Source organism: Bacillus rossius, chromosome 1, assembly GCF_032445375.1.
Source record: "Bacillus rossius redtenbacheri isolate Brsri chromosome 1, Brsri_v3, whole genome shotgun sequence".
NCBI classification, from domain to species: Eukaryota; Metazoa; Arthropoda; class Insecta; order Phasmatodea; family Bacillidae; genus Bacillus; species Bacillus rossius.
The window spans coordinates 110,988,848-111,012,384 of record NC_086330.1 but is presented as its reverse complement, the minus strand read 5'-3'; the positions used below and the strand labels follow the sequence as shown (position 1 = coordinate 111,012,384).

Below are 23,537 nucleotides of genomic sequence, written 5' to 3'. Positions count from 1 at the left end.
AAAATTGGTTTTTATTTTTAATTCAAACTAGCGGCCGGTCATGCAGAGCAGCAAACTTATGCAGCGCGTACGGAAATGTAAATAATCACACATGCAGTCACATATGGAAAACTAAAACAGTTTAGTTTAGTTACTAAACATTTAGGTTCATTTAAATTATCGAAACACAACAAAAAATGCTGTCTATTTAGATACGGTCAGAAAATAATCATTTAATCATTTAATATAACTCTGTGAGCACACCAAGTGTATTTCTTTTATATAACAATACCTAGAAGTGGTAAGGTAGAGATGTGTTCCAAGAAGGTTGTAGGCAAAATATTTTGCAACTAGGTAAAGCGTTTAAAATGGTTTTATCAATGGTTTTTATGGGGTTACTGAGTCATGTGATTCGTGCCTCTACTCTCTGGTGCCACTGCTATTTGTTTATAATTTACACTGGTTAATCTTTCAAAACAGATCGAGACATTGTTGAACATGGCGGCTGAAATAAAGCCTGCTACAGTTAGTTCTAGCGATAAATTTAACAGTAATAAAAAGCCTGTTCTCCTGTCAAAATTAGAAGGATGCAGTGATGATATTAATGCTGCAATTATAATTCCAGGCGAAGATGGTGTTGTTAGTATCAGTGATGATCGGTAAGTGGAAGTAATACCTTAGTATGTGGCGAAACTTAAAAATTTAAATTTATTTTATGTGTTACAGTTTGATTTGTTTTGCGTGTTTGCATACACTAACTAACAACTGTAATTAACGTATTTGTTACTTAAAAAAAATTGTAGCGTTTACTATCTTTGTTTACAAAGCAAGATAGAAAACAGTCATTTTGCATTACGTCACAGAATTACCCAGAATTATTTGGATTGTGTTCGAATTGGAGTTATTAGTAGAGCGTGAAGGAATTTTATTAAAAAAAATGGAAAAAAATCAGTTAATTTTTTTTTTTGTGTTCTAATAGTGATCTTAACTGCATTGTTATGTTTCTAATATTGCGATTTAATCCCCCTCCCCCCTCCCTGGTTTTTATTTATACTTCTGCACCACTTTGCTTCTCGAAGTGTGCAAACAAAGTAAACACCTTTCTGCCCACTAATGGTACAGTTAATTATTTTGAAATAGGGAAGTAACCTGGACGTAAATCTACAGAGTGACTTAGGTTGGGGAAAGCAGGTGCAGTGGGTGGTAAAGAATGGAGGAGAGGGCTGGGACTGATTGCTAGGACACGGAAGGGGACAGGACGGATAGTAAAGTAGAATATGTATTCAATGTTGATGAGGCCAATGCTCGAATATGCAGCTGCAATTATTTCCGCTAAATGCAGTAGCCAATTAGCTGAGGGTCTGCAGATGGTTATTTGGCTTCCGATTGTCCGAGTGGCCTGGTCACGTGACTTCAGATAGGCAGTAGGATTGGCGGAGCAATACCGTGTTGAAGAATATCGTTGATTTTAATTCGGTTGGCATGCTGTCCACTACAGCTCAGAGCTGTGCAGTCTATTAGCTACTACAAATAATTTGGCTAAAATTCTTACGCCGCAGATTTCTGTAAATTAATAATAAAATTCTGATAATACTTTTTTTGAACATGTTCCTGTATTTGCCCTCTAAACAGCAATGATAAATCCTACTGGTTTTAGAGAAATCACAGTTTATAGCTTACATTACAATACGTACCTGTGCAGTGTTTTTCACAAAATTTCGAATTCTGCTTATCCGGCCTGTTGGTTGGGGATTTTTTGCTTTTTTTTTTTTTGGACCCTATAATAGTCCCTATAATAGTCCCTATTTTCGACTTTGGTCCCTAATTTGGTACCTTTTTTCAACAGTAGTAGTCCCTAAGTCCCTAATATATTTGCTTCAAGTAGTTGAGACCACTGCAGGCTTTAAATATGTACCTACTTTTAAAAAAATTAAAAACTTTAATAGTTCATTCTTATTCCGTAGGAAATCCCTGACTGTACTTAATATCCCTTATTCAATGGGGAACACTTGTTCTACGTATGTAAAATCTTACTTCTTTGAGGAAATACCCCTTTCTGTGGTTAAGTCATATTCAGACAGGGTTGGAAAAAAAATGCAGTTTTTTTTTTGCTAAAAAACCAAGTTTTTTAGGTTTAAACTAGGTTATTTTTTATTTTGTTCTCACCACGTTCCAACTATGTGTGTATATATGAATTCAGATCAATTAATAATTTTTGACACAATTCCTAATATAAGATACAATACGGTATGTATATTTAAATTTATTTTTAAGAACATTTAACAACTGCCCCATTATTAAGTTTTTTGTCCACTGATTCTAATACCAAAGAGTTTGCACAAATATGTTACTAAAGTAGGCCTACCAAAAGATAACTAACGTTGTGACAGTACTACAGTGTGTACAACATAATAAACTCACCTAACCTAAATGTCATAAATGCTTAAAAAAACACACACACTCTCTCTCTCTTTACTCTTCAGTCTTGTGGATTATCAGTTCTTTCCTTTTTGTATTGCACATCACTGTTGGTTGTATTTGTTAAATGCTTTAAACAGAAATACAAGTTTGGATGCTTTTTCTATGCCTAACTTATTACGTACTTTAGAATGCACAAATCCAAATGATGAGAATACTCTCTCTACACTCGCTGAAGAAGCTTGTGCTGTAAGTAACTGTTCAACAGAAAGAAAAACTACATCATTAAATTTCTCAATGTCATTCCTCTGACTTCTCCACCACTCATATGTTGTAACTTGTGATGTTACTTCATACTCAAACAGCAACTCTTGAAAAGGTAAGCTTTTTGATTGAAATTTAACAATTAATGGAAGCAGTGAACTCTTAGAATACCTTGATTTTGCAAACTCCTATGCATGTGTTTTTCTTCTTCGGTCAAATCAATTTCAACATCAAGTGATGATTTTTTTTCTTTTGGATCCAGCGTAAAAGCTAAAAAAATGAGCAGGTGTCAATGCCATATTATATCTTTTTTGGAATTTTTGTATTACATTTTTGTCTTTTGTGGCTTCCATTTTTATTTGAAGATTCTTCCACACGATCACTGAGTCAGAAATAGTGCATTTATTTTTTTGAACTTCATTAAGAGCTAAGGCTTCAAAATATTAAGTAAGTCCTCTACATTCCATTTCAATGTCATGTTAGAAATTTAGTTATGTACTACTTTATCAATAGTGTCACGATGTTTCTCACAAATTTGTAACAGAGTTCCCCAACCTTTAACATATGTCTCAAGGCAGTCTACCATTGTATTCCAACGCACTTCACTTGGTAGGATTAATTTTGGAACATCATATCGTCTGTAACATGCATTAGCAAAGTGGTTGTTTCTGAAATATTTTATTATTTGTAACACATGTTCTGTCACATTTGAAATATTCAAGTCATTTGCTAACAAGTTTAATATGTGAGCTGAACATCCATAAGTGATGATATTCAAATCTTTGTTATTTTCCAAAAGTTGGCGCATTTTCGACACATTGGCAACATTGTCAGTAACAACAGAGAGAACCTTGCACCTAAAGTCCTTCTCACACATTTTTATACTGTCAACAGCTACTTCTGCCAGATAATTTGCAGTATGAGCATGACCAGATTTGTCAACTGTGTTCACTAAATAAACATTACCCGATTTGGTCGTTACTGTAGCACATATTATTGGTTCATTATGGACATTTGACCAGCTGTCAAACCCAAGACACACACTTTCATTTTCCAGAGTAAGGGAACAATTTTTCTTTTTTTCTTCATAAATAGCATCTAGTAATGGACCACTAATTTATTTTCTGTTTGGAGGGGTATAGCCTGGGCGAAGCTGTTTCACAAGTTCCACAAACTGTGGATGTTCGACACTACGAAAGGGTGTATTTGTTGCAAATATAAAGCGAGCTACTTGCTGGTCCAAAGACTTTTTCTGCACTGATGTTGATTGAACAATGTAGGAATCCATTTATATGCTACTTTTAACTTTTTTTCTTTCAACAAAAGTACATCTTGACTCATTACCTTCGTTTGATGAAGTCGCAGATAATGTAAGATGAGTGAATGTATGAGTTTGGCTTGTGGAAGGTGTAATGCAATCTGAAAAAGAAATTTCTTTCTTATTAATTTCTTTCCAAATTACAAATGGGGAAAAGTATTTGAAATGAAGACTTTTAGCTCTCATAATAACTCTGAACCTATTATGAACAACATGGTTGCATGCTTTCCTACTGCCAGTTTTTGAAAGCTAACTGCATAAAATTGAGAAAACTTTAAGAATTTAGAAATATACAGCAAGTGCCGATACTGCACTGTTTTTGATACACTATGACAATATCTTTAGAAATAATTAAAGAACAATATTAAATATTTTAAAGAACAGAGACACCATAATATTATATTATATTATATCATAAAAGTCAAACTTCAAAACTATGAATGCAATTTAAACACAGTCAAAAGCAAAATAAAATATGAACAAGCTTACTGATGATACTATTGGTATGTGAAATGTGACTTCTTTTAATTTAAGAATTAAAACTTCAAAGTATATCCTAAATGACTTGGTTTCTTATTAAATATTAATTAAGAAATGTAGCAAATTTAACATAGCCATGTTTCTGTTTAAATCATGAGACAGAGACAATATTACACCTGATGGATCTTACCTGCACCATCATCTTCAACTTGCATAACTGAACTTTCACATTTAGATAGGTGATTTTTCATTCTTACAACTTGACCCTCAAGTTCAGTGCCACATTTTTTACATTTGGCCCTCACACCTTTTCTTGATTTGATTCCTTCTTAACTTCTTCAAATGAAAGCCATACCATATCCCGCTTTCTGCCACTCATGTTGAACCATTGAAGTTATAGCATCAAAGAATTGAAGTCCAGCAACTCTGCACATCTGAATGTGCTTTAACCACAGAAAGGGTATTTCCCTACAGTAGGAGGATTCTACATAGAGTGGGTGTTTCCTACAGAAAGGGTATTTCCCCACAGGAGTAGGATTCTACATAGAAAGGGTCTTCCCCACATAATAAGTGTATTATAATGCTATAAAGTACAGTAAGAGATTTCCCACAGAATAGAAATTAACTATTTAATGTTTTTAATTTTTAGGAGTATTTAGTAGAGTATGATTTAGGTATAAAAAATTAATAAATATAATTTTAATTAAAGAGTTCTTGATTATTATATAATTTTTCCCCTGTAAATCACAAAAAACATTATTGACCAAAAATTTGTTGTTGTTAAAGAGAAATTAGACCTTTCATTAAAAAAAGGTAAGACATTCTTTAAAAAAATTATTCAAAAAGTTTTTTTTTTTTTTTACATAAACCACTTCGTTTAAACCATTGTAGTTTAAATCAGCCATTCAAATGTGCAGTGTTGCTGGACTTCAATTCTTTGATGATATAACTTCACTGGTTCAACATGAGTGGCAGAAAGCAGGATATAGTATGGCTTTTATTTGAAGAAGTTAAGGAGTCAAGAAAGGGTGTGAGGGCCAAATGTAAAAAACATGGCAACGAACTTGAGGGTCAAGTTCAGTGGCGTCTCATCAGGGCAAGCAAGGCAAGCAGTGCTTGCCCAGGCAGTTTGCAGACAATGTATTTTTTAAATAAATATTTTATTCAGAATAGTATTTTACTTTGGCTCGTGCAGTTAGGTGTATGTATTTTTTACATTATCTTCTTGGGACCCAATACTGTGCGCTGTGCGCTATAAGAAAATAACTCGTCGACACACAAAACATGCTGTTTTAGAAGCGTTGCTAGGTTTAGAAGCGCTGGTAGGACCGCTTTCAGCAGGAAGGCTGCCGCAGTAGTTTCCTTTCGAAAGGGGGGTGGCATGGTACAAAGGTTCGAGGAGGGGATTGGCTGTAAAAACACGTGGTAGAAGCTACGAAGGTAGCGCTTTCTTGCCGAACTCAAGCGAACGTGGCCGAAGCAGACGGTGGAATTCACCCGCCGACTGCTTCGGCTATGTCCGCTAAAGTTCGGCAGGGCAGGTGGCGAGGTGGCGTTTCAGTCGGCGGTCGTCTCTCGGGGCGCGCGCATCTCTCTCGCGGGCTTTTGGCTGGGAGTTCCTTGCGCCCTATTGGGTAACCAAAGGCTGGCAGTGCGTGGGGGATTTGTGGGCGTACGGGAGGCGGCCTAGCAGTGCCAACTGCTACCGACCGCGTCCCGCGGGTGGCGGATACGGGATCCTAGCTCGAGAGTTGCAATCTCGCTGGAGTGACTGTGAATAACCACGTACCAGTTAACAGAGTTTATGATCACGTATGAAGATAGTTTATTTTGTGTTGGTACAAAAAATACCAACATTTAATTTTTACTATTATAGTAAATTTTTATGAGCTTCTTCTCTTTATTTTAAGTACTTAGTTTGCCATGTGTTGTCTGTTTATATATTTTGTACCAGATATAGATGATACTACACTCCCACTTAGTATATAAATAATGTAGAGTAGGTATTTTATTATCAGAATAATGTATGCCAAACATTATTATTTTTCAAAAACAGTTTATAATTTTAAAAAAAAATGTCAATTTTTCTACCTGTGGAATAGTCAATGTTCAGTTAAGAAAACTACTTAAATAGCACACTTTTGTACCTTTAAATCCATATTTTCCCGGGGGAGGGCCCCCCGACCCCCCCCCCCCCCCCTCCTCTCCACCGTGTTTTTGGTGTGAACGGAGTTGTTGCTTTCCCTCATGTAAACCTCACGCCTCGCCACTGGTCAAGTTATCAGAATGAAAAATCACCTCTAGAGAAAGCATCCAAAAGTTGTATTTCTGTTTAAAGCATTTAACAAAAACAATCTACAGTAATGTGATATGACCTGCAATACAAACAGGAAAGAACAAGCTTAATTTTTTTTAACTGTTAAACCACAAGACCAAAGGGAAAAGAGTGTGTGTGTTTTCTTTAAGCATTTATTAATGACATTTAGGTTTGGTGAGTTTATTCTGTTATACACACTAGGTAGTACTGTCACAGTTTTTCTTTTCTTTTAGTATTTTAACAAGTATTTTTGCAAACTCTTTGGTAGGTATTAGAATCATCAGTGGATAAATTAATTTAATAAAACACACTTGCACACACATATGCATAGTTTAGTGTGGTGAGAGCCAAAATAATTAACACAGTAAAAAAAACTGGTTTAAACCAAAAAAAAACCTGGTTGTTAGGTTTTTTTAAAAATAAACCTGGTTTTTTTCCAACCCTGGTTTATTATTACTACAGGTAGAATGGTCTATATTGTGTATGTGTACCAAATTTTTCGAATAGAATATAAGCACCTTGAAATAACACCACTGTTGATGTGTCAAACCAATATGTTATTCTTGAATTTAATTTTATCATATATACCTACATGCAATTAAATCTGGAATGGTGTTCAAAACTCTTTCCTTATGACATTGGATGCCTTAATCACTAATGCATAGAGTCATGGGTAGAACATAACAATGTTTACTTATAGTACAATTTGCTTTGTCCTTCACATTGGCAAGGTTCTTAACGGAATTATTGCCAGTAAGTTTGTGTAAGAAAACTCAAGATAAATCTGCATTGGTGAAAAAAGTATTTAAAATAAGTATGCGCACACCCTTATATACTTAGTGTGTTTATAGCTGACTAGTTAAATACTGTTTTTCATCTTTACTTTAATTTGAGTAAATATTCACTTGTAAAGTATTGTTATACCGGTGTTGTGGGGAGAACTGGGTTCGTAAGGGATAGCCCAATTAAGTTTTATTACAGTTTTATTAATTATTAATATTTACATTAATAATAAAAAATTCTGCTTAAAAATGTTCGTTTACAAATCACTGGCACTTAAAAATGTTCGTTCACAAATCACTGGCACTTAAAAATGTTTATTCTCATGTCACTCAATGTCCGTCAAGTTCATAGTTCGCACTCCTCATTGGAGCTAGGCTCAACAGTGGTTTGCCACTTACCTCGTGCCTGTCCACACACAGTCTCGCGCCACTCAGTCTCCCACATTCTCACGATTCAGTCGAACTCCACGTCGTGCCACTCTCAGGGAGAGTCTCTATCCCTCTTCACCGATGTAGCACTTCCCTTTGTTCGGAATCCGCTCGGAACTGTCGTGGCACTCTTGCGGAGGCCGGCGTCGCTGCTTAAGTACCTCAGGGGCGCCCTTCTCGAACCGACGAGAGCGGCTGTGATGAGTCGTGTCATCCCGGGCCGACCCGATGCCCGAAACATGGAGAAAGGCGATGTTTATTCTCGCTACTCTGCGCGGAGGCGCACGGAATTCCCAAGGCTGTTCAACGATAGATGACAACGCCAAGGCAGGACGATGGGCGGGGAGCGGAGGGGAGAGTGTTTAGCGATGACCCTTGTAATCCGGCCAGGCGCACGTGGCATGCCTTACGTCAGTGAACGGCATGTGACATGGCACGTGACTCCAGTGGCCGTGCAGAGCCGCCAGCCAGCTCTGAACATGGCATCGCGGTCTGGTCTCTTGCGTTTGTAACAGTATTTTAATTGATTTTTTTTTTCATGTGTGAGTTGGGTGCAGATTGATTAGTATGTTAAGTAAAGAAAATACATATTTCATTTAATCTCTCTTTGAAGGAGTATCACAGCAAATTGTTTTCAAGAATATGTCAAGTTATAACGTAACGTAAATACGGTATTAGGCTATCGCGAAAAGACTGTGTTAACCTGTTGCGCAGCATCGTGTGGTGTCGTGCCATGTTTTGTCTAATTCTGTGTGTACCCAGGCCAAATTAAAAACACCTGTTCAGTGTTAGAGCTTTTGACTAGTAAGTTGAGGGTCCTAGGTTCAATTCCTGGTCAGGGCAAGAATTTTTCACTTGTTAAAAATTTCCTTCCTGAGTTCAGAATTGGGTGTTGAGTTGCCCCTTCACTTCCGTACTGCAGAAAGGCAGTGGTGAGCCACTGCAGACTCATCTCACCTGGATGTATGCACCAGTCACACCATGGCGATGGCAATGGGGGAGAGGGGCGGTCAAACTATCCTCTGTGTCGATAATACAATCATCATCTAACAGGGTATTCACTTTCTAAAAAGTCAGGGAAGTTAGAATTTGTCAGGGAATTTGCTCAAACACTGGTAAATGCATCGAAATTCCCCAATGTTAGTAATTTGAGGTGAAAATGTCATGCTCCAGTCTGCTATCACCCAGATTATGAACTTTTTTTTTAAGATGGTGGCTTAGTGCATAGTTATCAATTTTATAAAATGGTTATGCAAGGTTATGTTTGAAATAAAGAAAATGGAGATAGATCTAGGTCAGCCGGGGATTTGGTGAAGGTTAGATTTTCTTTATTTCTTTTGGAAGATTGCTAAATAATTGAAAACATTAGTCAGGAAAATATAAAATTTTGGTAATAGCAAAACAGGGAAACTTTATTACAGATTTGTGTGGACATCCTGGCGAATCATGCTTTGGGTTCTTAACTGTTGTCCAGCAGCTACTACATGAACAATTGGACCAATCATGGATAACATTTTCAAAAGCATCTGTCCAGAAATGTGCTATCCTCCACCTGGGAATGCGACTGAATAAGTTGGGTGTTCTTTTCATGTCCACCTATTAGGAATCGTGGAAGGGGTGATGAGGGTGTTTTTCCTCCCCCTTCCCCTTTTTACTAAAAATGGGATATTTAAAAAAATTACTTTTCAGGACATCATAAATGCATTAAAATAGCTTATGGGGCTATTACATTTTAAAATATCCGACCCCCATTTAACCGGCAGGTATTATTCCCTACTTACCACCCAAAACTTTGGAAAATCCAAATAATTGCCCTTCCCAAAATTTGAAGCTGGGTCTGTCCCGAATCAGGAATGAGCTATCTGCACAATTTCTTTACACCTACTTTGTTTTACTCCTGCCCAAAATCTTTTCTCTCCTGACATTGACTTAACAAGGTATCTGCAGGTCACAAAAGTCATGAAAGTCCTGGAAAAAAACAGTAACGATGCTGGAAGCCATAAAACTTCAATTCATAGCAGCTTTTTGCTAACTTGCATTTAGTTTTTGTGATACCTTACTTTAGGTTATATTTGAAGGCTGTACACTTAAATCATGTGAAAATTATCTTTAAAATGGTTTAAGCTTCCTAACACAAAAATCAGCAAGTTCCTACAAATAGTAGATTTATTTTGTATAATGTTTAATTTTGCATGTAATAATATAAATACATACATGTGATGTAACAATGTCGGAAAATTTTATTTAAAAGTTGTGGAAAATTTATTCACCAGGTTACCAGGTTTCATAGACACCCTAACTAATCATTGCCTTCTAGTTATTAATATACAGTTACGTCCTTGTTGGCCATGATTGCTAATGTATCGAGCTGGCATGGCGACGGCTCTGGCTCTGGTCTCTTTGCGTGACTGAAATTTGTGAGCACCAAGATATTACCCGAGTAGTTCAGAGCATGCTGTAATCTTGAAGATCTCGTTGCTTTAAGGAGTAGTTCAGAGCACGCTGTAATCTTGAAGATCTCGTTGCTTTAAGCTGCTGTGCATACTGTGGAGATAAGGGTTACATTCTTTAGGCTTTTCGTGGTTTAGTTTGCAAAGATTTTGTGTTTAGTATTTTTTTCTGTAATTACTCCATAAGTAAGCTAAATTATGCAAAGGAAAAATGTGAACTCAATTAAGTTTGAGAATGAGGTAGGCTATCTGTATATTTTCAGCTATTCTTGCTGCAATGCTGTTTATACATGCATCTTCACAGGGCTGTACTGATCAGCTCCAATGGACAGCAGTCATTTTATTTTTAAAGACAGGGCAGAGGGGCAATGCTGCCAACTATGTACAAATCTAGTTCACTACTGCATACCATTAATAAAGTCTTTGAAAAAAAAATATATTTGCAAAAAATATCAGGTAAAAACTTACTTTCACTGTTACTTTAAAATTAACTTCCATTAATGAGCATGTATACAAACTTACTTCCACAATATAAATCATCCAACATGACATTCCTCTCCCTGACATAGCAAGAATTTTTTGATTTTCAGTCACAACGTAAAATCAGGTCTGTTTATTTAAGTGATAGGATTAAGATATATTGTGTGTAATAACCAGGTAACATTCATGTTAACAGCAATGTATGTGTAGTTCAAAACTCTTGCTATGCAAGGCCAATGATAAAATCTAGTTAATGAAACAATAAATACCCACTGGTGAAAAATAACCTTGATATATGGTATAAGTTTTGCTGCTTGTCAATTTTTTTTTTTAAATCTGTGTCAAGCATTAGTGTGTTCTTCATTAATTTGTTTAGGTTTTTGGTATTTGGTTGTTACTTTTGGTCATTATACTTTCATCCAAGTGAATCCACAACAAATACCAGGCTGCGCAGAGCACTTCTAACTACCTGTTATGTGTGTTCTGTAAAATCATTTTCAAACCTTAGCTTAAGTTTACTTAGTTGGCTCAAGTCCTTACATTTATCTCGGGGTGCCAGACCATAGGATGCTGGACTGTCAGAAGCTGTCATTAGCTTGTAGTCTTGTTTATGTAAATGTATCCGTGAGTACCAGCACACTTCACATTTACTCACTAGCCACCACTGGCTTCCGAGGATTCTTTAGATAAACAGAAAATGCTTGTATAGGTGAAGGTTAGTATGAGTGTATGTTTTAATATGAAATATAAATTTTCATGTTATATGTAATTACTGTGTACCCAGTTAATAAGTTTATCAGCAGATGGCCTAGCAAGAATTTTCAGAACCATTTTTTCACACAAGGTTATTGAAGGGTATTGTGTTACTTCATGTCTTTACAATAAATTATTCTGCTTGCTTTAATCAGCCAGTTAACAGTTGTCACATCAGTTCAATTTTCCCCCAGGACTGTTCGAGTGTGGTTGAAGCGAGACTCTGGCCAGTACTGGCCCAGCATATGCCACTACATGCCGGTTGCCGCGACTGCCCTGTGCTACTGTGCAGAGACCAGGCACTTGTTTGTGGGAATGGAAATTGGCGGCATATCTGTAAGTTTGCCATTGGTTAATGTACATCATGTTATAATTGTTCTTTTGATAAAAAAAATACTGAATTATCAGTGAATAAACATTGAAGTTAAAAATGTAAGTTTGCATGTAGCTAACCTATAGTTTTGATTTAGGTATCTTTTTGTAAAAAAATTTTAAGTCATTGGCATGCATGGCTATTTATAATTCATGTATTTTTTGTGATTAAATAAAAATATGTACTGAATTTTCGCAAAAAAAAAATGTCCTGTGGCATTTGAAGCAATGTGCCCTGTATATAACTAAACCTAATTAATTTTAAATTCCTTATGCATTTCAAATGATTAGTTAGTTATTGGAAACATTAGTTTTCATAAATAATTCAGTTCTCTTTGCTTCCATTAATCAAGATTTTATTTAATGTTACCTTTTATGCTGCAATACCCAGTATGAAATACTATTGTGTTTTAATATTAATTTGTTTTATAAGTTTGGTTGAATTTTATATAAAAATTAAAGCATTGAAACATGATTCTGTAGTGTAAATTTTTAGTCAGTTACAGCGCTGTGGTTGAGTGATTAGTTGAATCCCCTTTCACCAAAGCAATTTTTTTTTTTTTTTTGCCAAACCTGGAATTTTTTGCAAGTGGGAAATGTGGTGCAGGTTCAAGCTGTAATTTTGGACATTCGCCATTGCTGAATTACATTGTATGTCATAAGAAACCTCACTAACAGTCTAGAAAGATAAATATTTAAAAACATTTAAAACAAGCCAAAATCAGGCAATTACAAAAAAATTTAAAACATTGTACAGAAAATTCAGTGGAATGAATTAGTTAAAAAAATATTATGGCATAGACAGACACAGTGGGCTAACAATGATAAGACAGTAGCTACAAGAACAGTAAATAAAGACAAAAACAAAACAGATATATTTTCTCATTGGTCATTGAGGTTTCTTATGACATACAGTGTAATCAGCAATGGTGTATGTCCAAAACTACATCTTGAATCAATCTTCCCCAATGCAGGTACCGTTCATAGAATGTGGCGGATGTTGCATTGAGCAAGTGGGTTTTCTCAGGGTTACAACAGTTTCTTCCACTTATTCATTCCGTCAATGGTCCATCTCATAGTTACTCCTCTCATCAATCTCTCACGGCTTGAATGACGATGATTCTTTTTAAATCTCATGGAGCGAGGTGGTGCGGTTGCAAGACTCTGGACTCCCATTCCAGAGGACCCGAGTTGGTTTTCCAACCTGGCCATTCTGATTTTGGTTTCCCATGGTTACCTGGTAAATGCTTGGCTGGTTCCTTACCATGGGCTGTGGGCAATTTCTTCCCTAATATTCTTGGTATGTGTGTTACAGTTTCTTGTGACCTTGCTGTCAACAAGTCAAGCTGAAATAAATACTTTTCCTATTTTTACTTCAAAAACTCCTATCAACTTAAAATCATTTATGTTCCTCTGATAATAGCTTGCACCTTTATTAAATGAAAATTTTTTTAATAAATGTGCATGGGATGAAACTTTAATCTAGTTCCTTTCCTGTCTTTTGAATGGTCCAGCCAGAAAAAGCTTCTTCTTCAACAGTGTGTACCGTAGCTTTGGCATGTCTCATCCTTAGTTTATAACGCACAATTAGCACTGTTACTAATGCACAATTAGCACTGTTTCTAATGCACAATTAGCTCTGATTTGGTTTGGGTGTGCTCTCTTTCCAGATACATATAGAGCACAATGAGTTTAGAGACAACTTATTTAGAGACAATTTATTATATAATTAAATACTAAAACTTTTGTCTGTGTTTGAACATAGCACAAAGTTTAATGCATTTTTTTTTTTTTTTTTTTTTCTGGATATATGCCATGCAGTTTTGTACTGTTTGTCATGGAAAAATTCTGAAAATAAAAAAAGAAAACAAGACTGAATCAGCAGAATTCAGACAAATGGTACCAACAATGAAACTAAATAAGTATTATTGGCAACACGACTGACAAAAAATGTTCAACCTCTAAATATCAGACAACATAAGAATTCCATTGATGGAACTTAGTCTTGAAAAATAATATAACAAACCTTTACAACGCAGCAAACATATAAAATCAGCAATGTTCGTCAGTGCTATCGTCGTTGTGTTGTTCATGGTACTTGTTTATTCTGATATCAGCTGATTGTCTTGTTTCTGTTAATTATATATATATATATACATACACACATACATATATACATATAAATTAAATTTTTTTCTGTTTTTTTTTTATTATAAACAGTGCAAAACAGCAATGGCGTATGTCCAAAAACTGCATTAAATTAAAAATCCACATTGCATGAATCATTTAAAGCATTTAAAGAACTTTTATAGCACACAGTGTAATGGAATGTGTTGTTGTTAATACCAATTGACTGCAACAAATAGGTAGTTTCTCCTGTGAAATAATAATATTGGTAGTTTAGCATTGATTTTTTTTTTCAGCATGACAACTGTAATAATGCTATCAGCACATACTAATATATGATCTTAAAAAAAATTAACGAATAGTAAAATGAATAAATATATTAAAACTTATTAAATTAACAATGGTATACAAAATAAGATTTTATAGTGTTAAGAAACCTCGTAGCATGATTGTGGCAACAGTGGGCCGCATGGGACAGACTGTGGGAGTGTTTGAACGCCACACCAAGCGTGATGCGCACTGCCCGTTGCAGGAGTTCACGCTGGCCGCAGACCTGAACCGCATGGCCCATGTGTGCAACTACCCGGCGCACCAGGCCCGTGTCACCGGCATACACTTTGCCCTGAACTGCGAGTGGGTGCTGAGTGTGGGGCGGGACAAGCAGTTCCAGTACCACTGCTCGGAGAGCGGGCGCCGCCTCGGGGACTACACCAGCGAGGGCTGGTGCACAGCTGTTCAGTATCCTTGCACGAGCGACTGTTGCCGTGTTCCGTTTACCACTGTTTCTTTACTGTGATACTGACTTGTCGCTTAAGGATGCTGGGCCATTAATTGAAAAAATTACACTAGTGTCCGTGTGGGTTCGGGGATCATAGGGACTGGTTTTATCTGAAGAATTAAAATTATCTGAAATTCTCTTATGAGGTAATTCATAAAAATATAATTTGTAATAACTTCATGGTTTCTACTTTTTATGCTAAGAAATATGGCCTGTAAAGAGAAAATAATTTAGTTAAAAAGGCTTATATGAGGGGGAAAATAATATTAAATTTAATTGAAAAAGATGTTAGTATTTTTTTTTTAAAATTTGGTTAGTCTTGAAATGGAAACTTGAATTCTTAATCAAAAAATGCTATTTGTTTTATAAAAGATATGTTTTACAGCGGTTCTTATACAATATGAATATGTTAAAAAAAAAAATATGTAATCTCTTATGGAACATTATAAATTTTCAATTTTAGTTACATTTATGATGGTTAAATCTTGTAACATGTGGAAAAAATAGCTATGTATAATATATTCAGACAGTTTTTTGCTAGGCCAATATATCATACTCATACTGTCACTGATTTGACTTAATTATGAATAGGCTACCACTGGTCTCTAAAAAAAATATTTTTCATAAAATCTGATGAGTGGTGTATCCTTTTATAACTACTGTCGTATCTATTTTACCTATCTTTGCTTTATGTACAAATTAGGTTTTCAAATTTATATTAATAGTTACTGGCTCAAACAAACTTATACAATGAGTTTATTTTCCTGTGTGCCAGTCTTTCACTCTAATAATGGTACATGAACCATCTAGAATTTTTGAAATATAACTAGCATTGAAATGAAATAAAACTTGAAAAATTGAACATTTAATCTAGTTTAATAGATATAGTTTCAAGTATGCAATGCTATGTGACACGATACACAAAAAGTTTTACAAGATTCAACTATTCCTCAACACACATGGCACTAGTATGGGTGACACATAGTTGCATTGGGCTATAGTATCCAAAATTGCCTTGTGTATCTTTATAATCTACCAAAGTTAGACAACCATCATATATATTATGATATTTGTTCAATCAAGTAAACTAAACCTTTAAGCATATAAGTGACAAATTAAGTCAATATTACAAATTACAGTAGAACCTTTTTAAGTTGAACCTCGATAAATCGAAAACCTCCCTAACTCAAAAAAATGTTGTGTTCCCTTCCATTCAAGCCCCAAAACCTTCGTTGCTCGAAATCTCAACCCTCTATTAGTCGAAATAATCAGTGAGCCCCTCCAAGCCATATTGGTAAAGATTTTCCCTCCATAACTCGAAAAATTAAATTGAACCTCTGTATCTCGAACATAGCATTGTTATATTTTACAATCTTTACAACTTGATTATTTGAAATTTATTACCTCTATAGTTCGAAGAAAAATAAGTTACCTACTTTAAGAATTTGTCGACCATGTAAGAACACCATTGTTTTTTAGAAATCAATTTAGGAGTATACAATAAATAGGATTACCACGAATTTATGACTTACGTGTTTGCTTGCTTGGTGTCAGGTGTTTAATTTTATTATTTTTGATTTCATTTGAACTTTAACGAAGCAAGTAATTTTTTGTCGACTGTTACGACTGCTACACATCAATTTGTACAACAGTTTACAAATAAAATTGTTAAAACATGAGTGCTGTGAAACATAAACTGAAAACTTTGAGTCTCGCTGAAAAATTGAAAGTGCTCGAAGCTGTGAAGAGCTGTCAAAAGAAGAAAGATGTTGCTGAACAATTTGGCCTGCCAATGAGTACTCTGTCAACAATAATAAAAAATGAATCAGACATCATGAGAAAAATACAAAACGGTCAAAGTTTGTCCTGCAAAAGACAACGAATCGCAAAATTTCCAGGCTTGGAGGAGTGCATACTTAAATGGTTTGAGCAGTGTCGGAGCCAAAATATCAGTGTTAGTGGACCACTGTTACAAGAAAAAGTGGAAACATACTCTAAATCATTGGGACTCGCTAATTTCAGTGCCAGTAATGGATGGCTAGAAAAGTTCAAAAGAAGACATGAACTTTTTTTTAAAAAAGTTTGTGGGGAAAGTGCAAGTGTCAACATTGAAACCTGTAACAAATGGAAAAGTGAATTGCAAGATTTGTTACATGGTTACAAACCTGACAATATCTTTAATGCTGACGAAACGGGGCTGTTTTTTAAATGTCTTCCTGATAAGACTCTAACTTTTAAAAATGATAAATGCCATGGTGGGAAGCATAGCAAGGAACGTTTGACTATTCTGCTAGCAGCAAACATGTTGGGCACAGAAAAACTCTCACCATTGGTCATCAGCAAATCTAAAAAAACCTGGTTTTTTAAGATGTAAATCACTACCTTTGCAATATGAAGCAAATACAAAAGCATGGATGACTTCTGCAATTTTCAAAAACTGGCTCATAAATATTGATAAGAAAATGGCTAAATAAAAAAGAAAAATCCTGTTATTTCTTGATAATTGTACAGCACATAATGATATTCCACAAATAAAAGCTGTTAAAATCTAATATCTGCCCGCCAATACCACATCAAGTCATTATATCGGAAAGAAATTGTCAGGAACATGTTGGATAATATGGAAGAAAAAAAGAATTCTACTATAGTTGTAAAGCAAGCCATGAGAATGGTTGATAAAGCTTGGTGAAATGTAACTGCGACTACTATAAAAAAAACTGTTATGTACACTGTGGTTTTTCATCGTCTTCAACAGAAGCTGAAACTGAAGATTTTTCTATTTCACCTCCTGCAGAATGGAATATAGTGGTGTCTGAATCAGGAATATCCTTTGAGGACTTGTTAAGTGCTATGATGGAGTATTGACTGCTGGGACATTATCTGATGACGAAATTATTGATTCAGTAGCTCAGAAAACTGATACTAATGATTTAGATGACATAGAAGACTCGAACATAACTACATGCGCTTCATGGGTTTCCATCAAAGAGACAAGAACCGCATTGAATACTTTACGGAATTTTATAGAGCAAACTAGCAACTCTGAAGAACGAGAATTTTCTGCTCTTTATACTTTAGACAATGCTATAGATAGAGAACAACAAAACTATCTAAAGCAAAAAAAAATTACTGACTTTTTTAATGCCATATATTTTTATTTTAAGGATGTTTTGAAATAATGTTGATTTATAATAAATAAAAATATGTTTGTCACCTCTGCAACTTGAATTTTTATTTATTTTACCTCTCTAACTCAAAATGTATAAGAATGAATCTCAACCTCTTTATGTCGAATCAAAATCCGCTTAAGTCGAAATCCTCCATAAGTCAAAAACTCTATAACTCAAATTTTTTGGCATCTCTCTTCAAGTTCAACTTACAGAGGTTCTACTGTATAACAATTATACCAGACTAGTCAAAAATCAGAGAGTAGAAATGAATGAGTCTCTCTTCCTTCAGGAACCTTTATGAATTATTAGCAAGTTAGTGCAAGAAAACTATTGAATCAAAAATGTAAGCTAAAAGTAAAATTAAGTATTCATTATCATGAAACTGAAGGTGTTAAGCAAATGGATAGTTTGGTTACTACAAATAAAAATACAAATAACAATCTTTATCTCTAAAACTAAAATATGGTACATACCAGGATTTTGCAATATAAATTAGTGGTGCACCAATATGACTTTACCGATTCGATTTCCGATTATGAGAGCAATAATCGGCGGATACCGATTCAGTTACCGATTATAATGAACAAATTTTTTTAAGTGTAATAATGCACACAAAAATTTTTATTCCCGTGTGAATTTAATAACAAGATTAGGTAAAATTGAGAATACAGTTATAACAACAGTATAAAAATATATAAAATACACTATTAAGTCATTGCAAAGTGTAAATTAAATTAACTTCTATTAAATTTGTTATTGTAAACAACTTGAACTACAGTCTAATAATTGTAATTTACAGTGAGTAAGTTTTTGTTGCGGAAAACTAGCATTATTATCGACTATCACATAAAGGTTGCATCGAGAAATTACCGTTTAACAATGTAAACATGTTGCTATATTTTGTTCACTTGAGTTTATAGAAAAATGTTTCCACACTTCACTTTTTTTCTCCCTAGTCGCCATCTCACTATAATTATATAAAAATGACTCAAAACCAATTCTAGCACATGTGATTTTATTAATGTTGACTGAATGTATAAAATTATAAATACTTTTTCACTTTTCACGTCGCATACAAATAACACCACAACGGATAATGTTACCAAAGACGCCCATAACGAGTTTGTAAAACGCAGTGATAAACTCTGAAAGGTATCGGGACCACGATTTTGAACCGCTACTACGACTCGAAAAGATAGATTGTCATAGAATCCATTGCAACTGCTTGTGGTATTTTGATTGCGTGCCATCTATTTTACGTCTCTGGCTATAGGTAATGTACAAGGCCACTAAACAAAAGACAGAACAAAAGACGAAACGTAAATAGACGTGTAGGAAAAATGAATTTTTTATTGTTCGAGGCAATGAGTTTTATTAAACTTAACGAAATATCTGTAATCTTGATATGATGGAGTTAGTTGAATTTTGTAATATATACAAATATTACCGTATTTCGTCCTAAAATGTGTAACAAAATATTACACGGTAAAAACGTACTAATTACGCCGGGACGTAGATAATCGGCAAAGTAATCGTTAAGATAATCGCCGATTACGATTCATCTGTATCCGCATCGGTGCACCACTAATATAAATACCTGTACAATCTTTTGTCCATAGTTAACTTTTGTCATGGGAACCAAAGTTTTTTACTATATTGGAGAATATTATAGTCTGGAACTGACATTGGTCATCATGATGTCATACACTTAGTCTCCTGTGGATACAGCCTTGATTGACATATAGATATACACACAATCTTGTAACTGTTAAATTTGAGGTCACCGACACTGACACCTCTTAAATGACTATGTGCCTTTACGAAAAGTCTCTGGTTCAAAATGTTGACACAAACTTATGGTCACTGACAAGAAGTCTCTATTTGAAGTAAGTATAAAATAGGCTATTCTTAAAACAAACTGTCCTTTTCACTAAATTAGTGAAATAGTACTCTACCATCAATAGTTAAATTATCACACTTGATTCTCTTGGTGTAAATTCATATCAATGAAGCTGAAAATTTTTAATTTCAGCATATAGAACTAGCTGCAATTCCACTTATTCTCGATCTAGTTAATAAATTATTAACTATTCTTCGTGGAAAATGTTTTAGGAATACCAAATCTTGTAGTAAATATCAATCAAAACTTTATATAAATTAATAATCCTTAAAATTTTCAGCATTAATACAACTGCTGATACCACATCCAGTTAGATCCAAAGTCTAAAACATTCTGAACCAAAAGTTCTAAAGAACAAATTTGCTTGTGTGATAAAATAGTATTTGTTTTCCAAAAAGATATTCTTTACCTTGCTTAAAAGCAGAAATTTGAAAGCTGTAATTTCTGAAGTTTTTGAATTGTAACTATTCAGTTCCATAGAATAATTTATAATGTTTCTAATTAAAATGAAACTACTTAATTAAATTGTACATTGTTACTCTTTTTCCTTAAACTCTAAACTAAACTGTAAGGTGAGTGTTAGTTTTTTCCTTAAGTCAGAATGCAGATTTGATTCACAGTCGAAGCATGCGTTTGTGGGGGACTACTCTGGCCAGATTGCAATGCTGAAACTGGAGAACGGCGGAGTGCAGCTCATAACGACCTTGAAGGGACACAGTGGCAGTGTGAGATCTCTGTCCTGGGACTCTGACAGGCAGCTGTTGTTTTCCGGCAGTTTCGACCAGAGCGTCATAGTGTGGGACATCGGGGGACAGCAAGGGACGGCTTACGAGCTACAGGGCCATCAGTAAGTGACCTTGAAACCATCATTCTTTGGGTGTGTGTATTTGTCAGTTTTCATACTGAAGTATCTTTGGATATTAAGATTTTCTGTAGTTTTTGACATATAAGCTGTCAGCCTTTCAGTAATGAAAATTGGAGATTTAATTTGCACCTTCATTTGTTTAAGATGACCACATGTTCTTATACATGGAAGTAGGTAGCATAACCATGATTATGCACACACAATTTTAAAATAAATAGAGATTGCCACTGTGTGTGTATTAGAGTGCATCTGGTGGTATTGCCCCATAAATATACTGCCAGATGTAAGAATAGATTTGGGCAACTGTAAATAGGCTATGTATATGTCATTCCAAGTCATTCTAAAAATAGTGCTTTCCCACGACTCCTGTTCATTTCCTTCTTCACTTGTGAGATAGCATAACTCCTGCCCTGTGATATTAATATTTTAACTAATTTGCATAATATTTTTTATTCATAATTAATACTCATGATTCTGTTATTGTAGATGGGCATTTAAAGTATTTTGTTTGTGCTTTAATAATATTATTTGGGTTAGATTTTACATAAAGCTGAATGTAATAGTTTTTATTATTATTCTTTCACTTTAATTTGTTTAGTCAGTTAAAATTAATATGTCTATTAATTTAGGTTTTTACAATTATAAAGCACGCTCAGGGCAGTAAGACGGTAACATTCTAGAACATTGAAAGAAAGGAAGACAAATATGGGACACACTAGCACCCTAAAGTAATTTTTTTTTTTTTGTATCTAATCAATGCGTCGCTGGAAAACATCACATAGGTGCATGACTGCACAGCAATAGCCCAGAAGGTTCGCTGGGTGCTGTTTCAGCCAGCCAATCAGGAGCAACCATAATGTGGGGTGACATGAATTTCGAGAATTTCAGAGAATAATTTTCAGTTACACAATTTCCCTGTATGGTCAGGTACTGAATACTGTCCTGTGATTGGTCAGTTTCCCACGGGGTTGCCTCCCTTAGTTTCTAACTTTGTAAAGGAAGGTAACTGTGTGGTGCAAGCCAGTTGTCGCTCAGTTGTCGCTGCGTGCGGTTGCGTCGTCGGCAACTCGTGAAGTTATGACAATAAATTTTAAAATGACAATGTTATTCCTTCTGGTCAGGGTCAGGCTGAGTTGCAACTTTTTTTTGTGTATTTTTTGGACAATCTTAATTAGAAATCTGACCCCAGGTGTCAGCATCAGCCTAGGATGTTCGTTGTCGCCCATACGGGATAAATTCCTCCGGATGACATACCTGGTTAAGTAAAATTAACCAAGGGACTTAATATTTTTATTTCGAGCTAAATGAAGCTGTGTTGGTATGTATTGTAAAATTGTTTTATCAGAAAGTAATCAGATAAGTATAAAAGCTTTTTTAGAAACCAATTAACTAACTTTTGATCAGAGAACGGAACTGTGATTGTTAACTTAAGTTTAAAAACTCTTTTATTTTTTCAAAATAAAAACTTTATCAAATAACTCACTTTGGTTAAAATATGTAACTTAAAAACACTCTTCAAGTCACTACATACAACAGTAAGTTTTAATGTGTCTTGTTTTTTTTCTGGGTGGTTTTGCTAGGCCAACCTGGAATGTAACACACTGTTTTCAGACACTGTAACAGGGACGTAAATACTGCCGGGTGTTCTGACTCCATGTAACAGCAACTTAAGTATGTCATATAAGATGGGTGTATAAGTATCAAAGTATGCCTTGTTTTAAAATAAAATCCGTTCTCTTTGGTGGGAAGAGAGTAAGAGAAAATTCTGGATAAGGTATTGTCACCTTGAAATTGGATACATGCACTGATGAATACCTTTAATTCCGGGATCATTCCTTTGATCCAGCCAGGAAGAGTTACCATGTGCTGTGAGCTAGCAGTCCGATACACACCCGAGGATCGGGGAACATAAAACTTGTGTTACATATACTATAACATCACACTGATGTTACATTAAACTCTGGCTGCTTTCCTACTTTCGCCACCGTGTGTCTTAATGTCAGTACTTTGTATTTTCTGCTAGCATCAAAAATAACTTTGTATGCTCAATATGAAACACCAAGTTTTATTTTATTTTAATGGTCTTGAAATATCTGAGAATTAAAATTTAATCCAAATCAAGAATAGATATAATTTAGAAAAATGATTTCTTAACTCATTAAAAGCACAGACATCTATAATAAATATTTTCAGTTTAGTGAGAGATATTTATGGAAATAAAAATGTTACCCTATAGTCTGGTGAGTACTACAGTAACTAGAGAAGTATCTCTGTAAGACAGCTTACAAACAAAACAGTAAATTAGGCTGAATATAAAATGGATTAAAATTTGACACTGCAAAATAAAATAGAACACTATAAGCAAATCCAGGTGGTACAGTCATATTTTTTGTGCATCGAGTTCCCATAGAGACGGTTATTCAAGTGAATGGCATGAAAATGCTAATGTATGACTATGTGGCTAAGGAGGTAACTATTAACTACATTTTAAAGCGGGTTATGGGGCCAAGCCAATAAAATCTGCATTGAGGAGTAAGAGAGGCACATTAATGGCAGATTACTGCTAGAGAATGGAAGTTTTCTCATTGTTCCCATAGTGGAAACATGTGGTACAGATGTTCTGATACTATAGAAGTAATGTAAACCCCTATTAGG

At 34.9% G+C, this 23,537-nt stretch overlaps 1 protein-coding gene across 1 annotated transcript in view; it reads left to right on the top strand.

Moving 5' to 3' along the window:
• The first annotated feature begins 389 nt into the window (after nt 1-389).
• LOC134542138 (WD repeat and FYVE domain-containing protein 2) overlaps nt 390-23,537 on the top strand; it is a 48,562-nt gene continuing 25,414 nt past the window's right edge. Inside the window, exons 1-4 of the mRNA XM_063386117.1 lie at nt 390-638; nt 11,865-12,006; nt 14,702-14,907; nt 20,625-20,864. Coding sequence (XP_063242187.1) covers nt 478-638; nt 11,865-12,006; nt 14,702-14,907; nt 20,625-20,864 — 749 coding nt within the window. The 5' untranslated portion in view covers nt 390-477. The remainder of the gene's footprint in view (nt 639-11,864; nt 12,007-14,701; nt 14,908-20,624; nt 20,865-23,537) is intronic.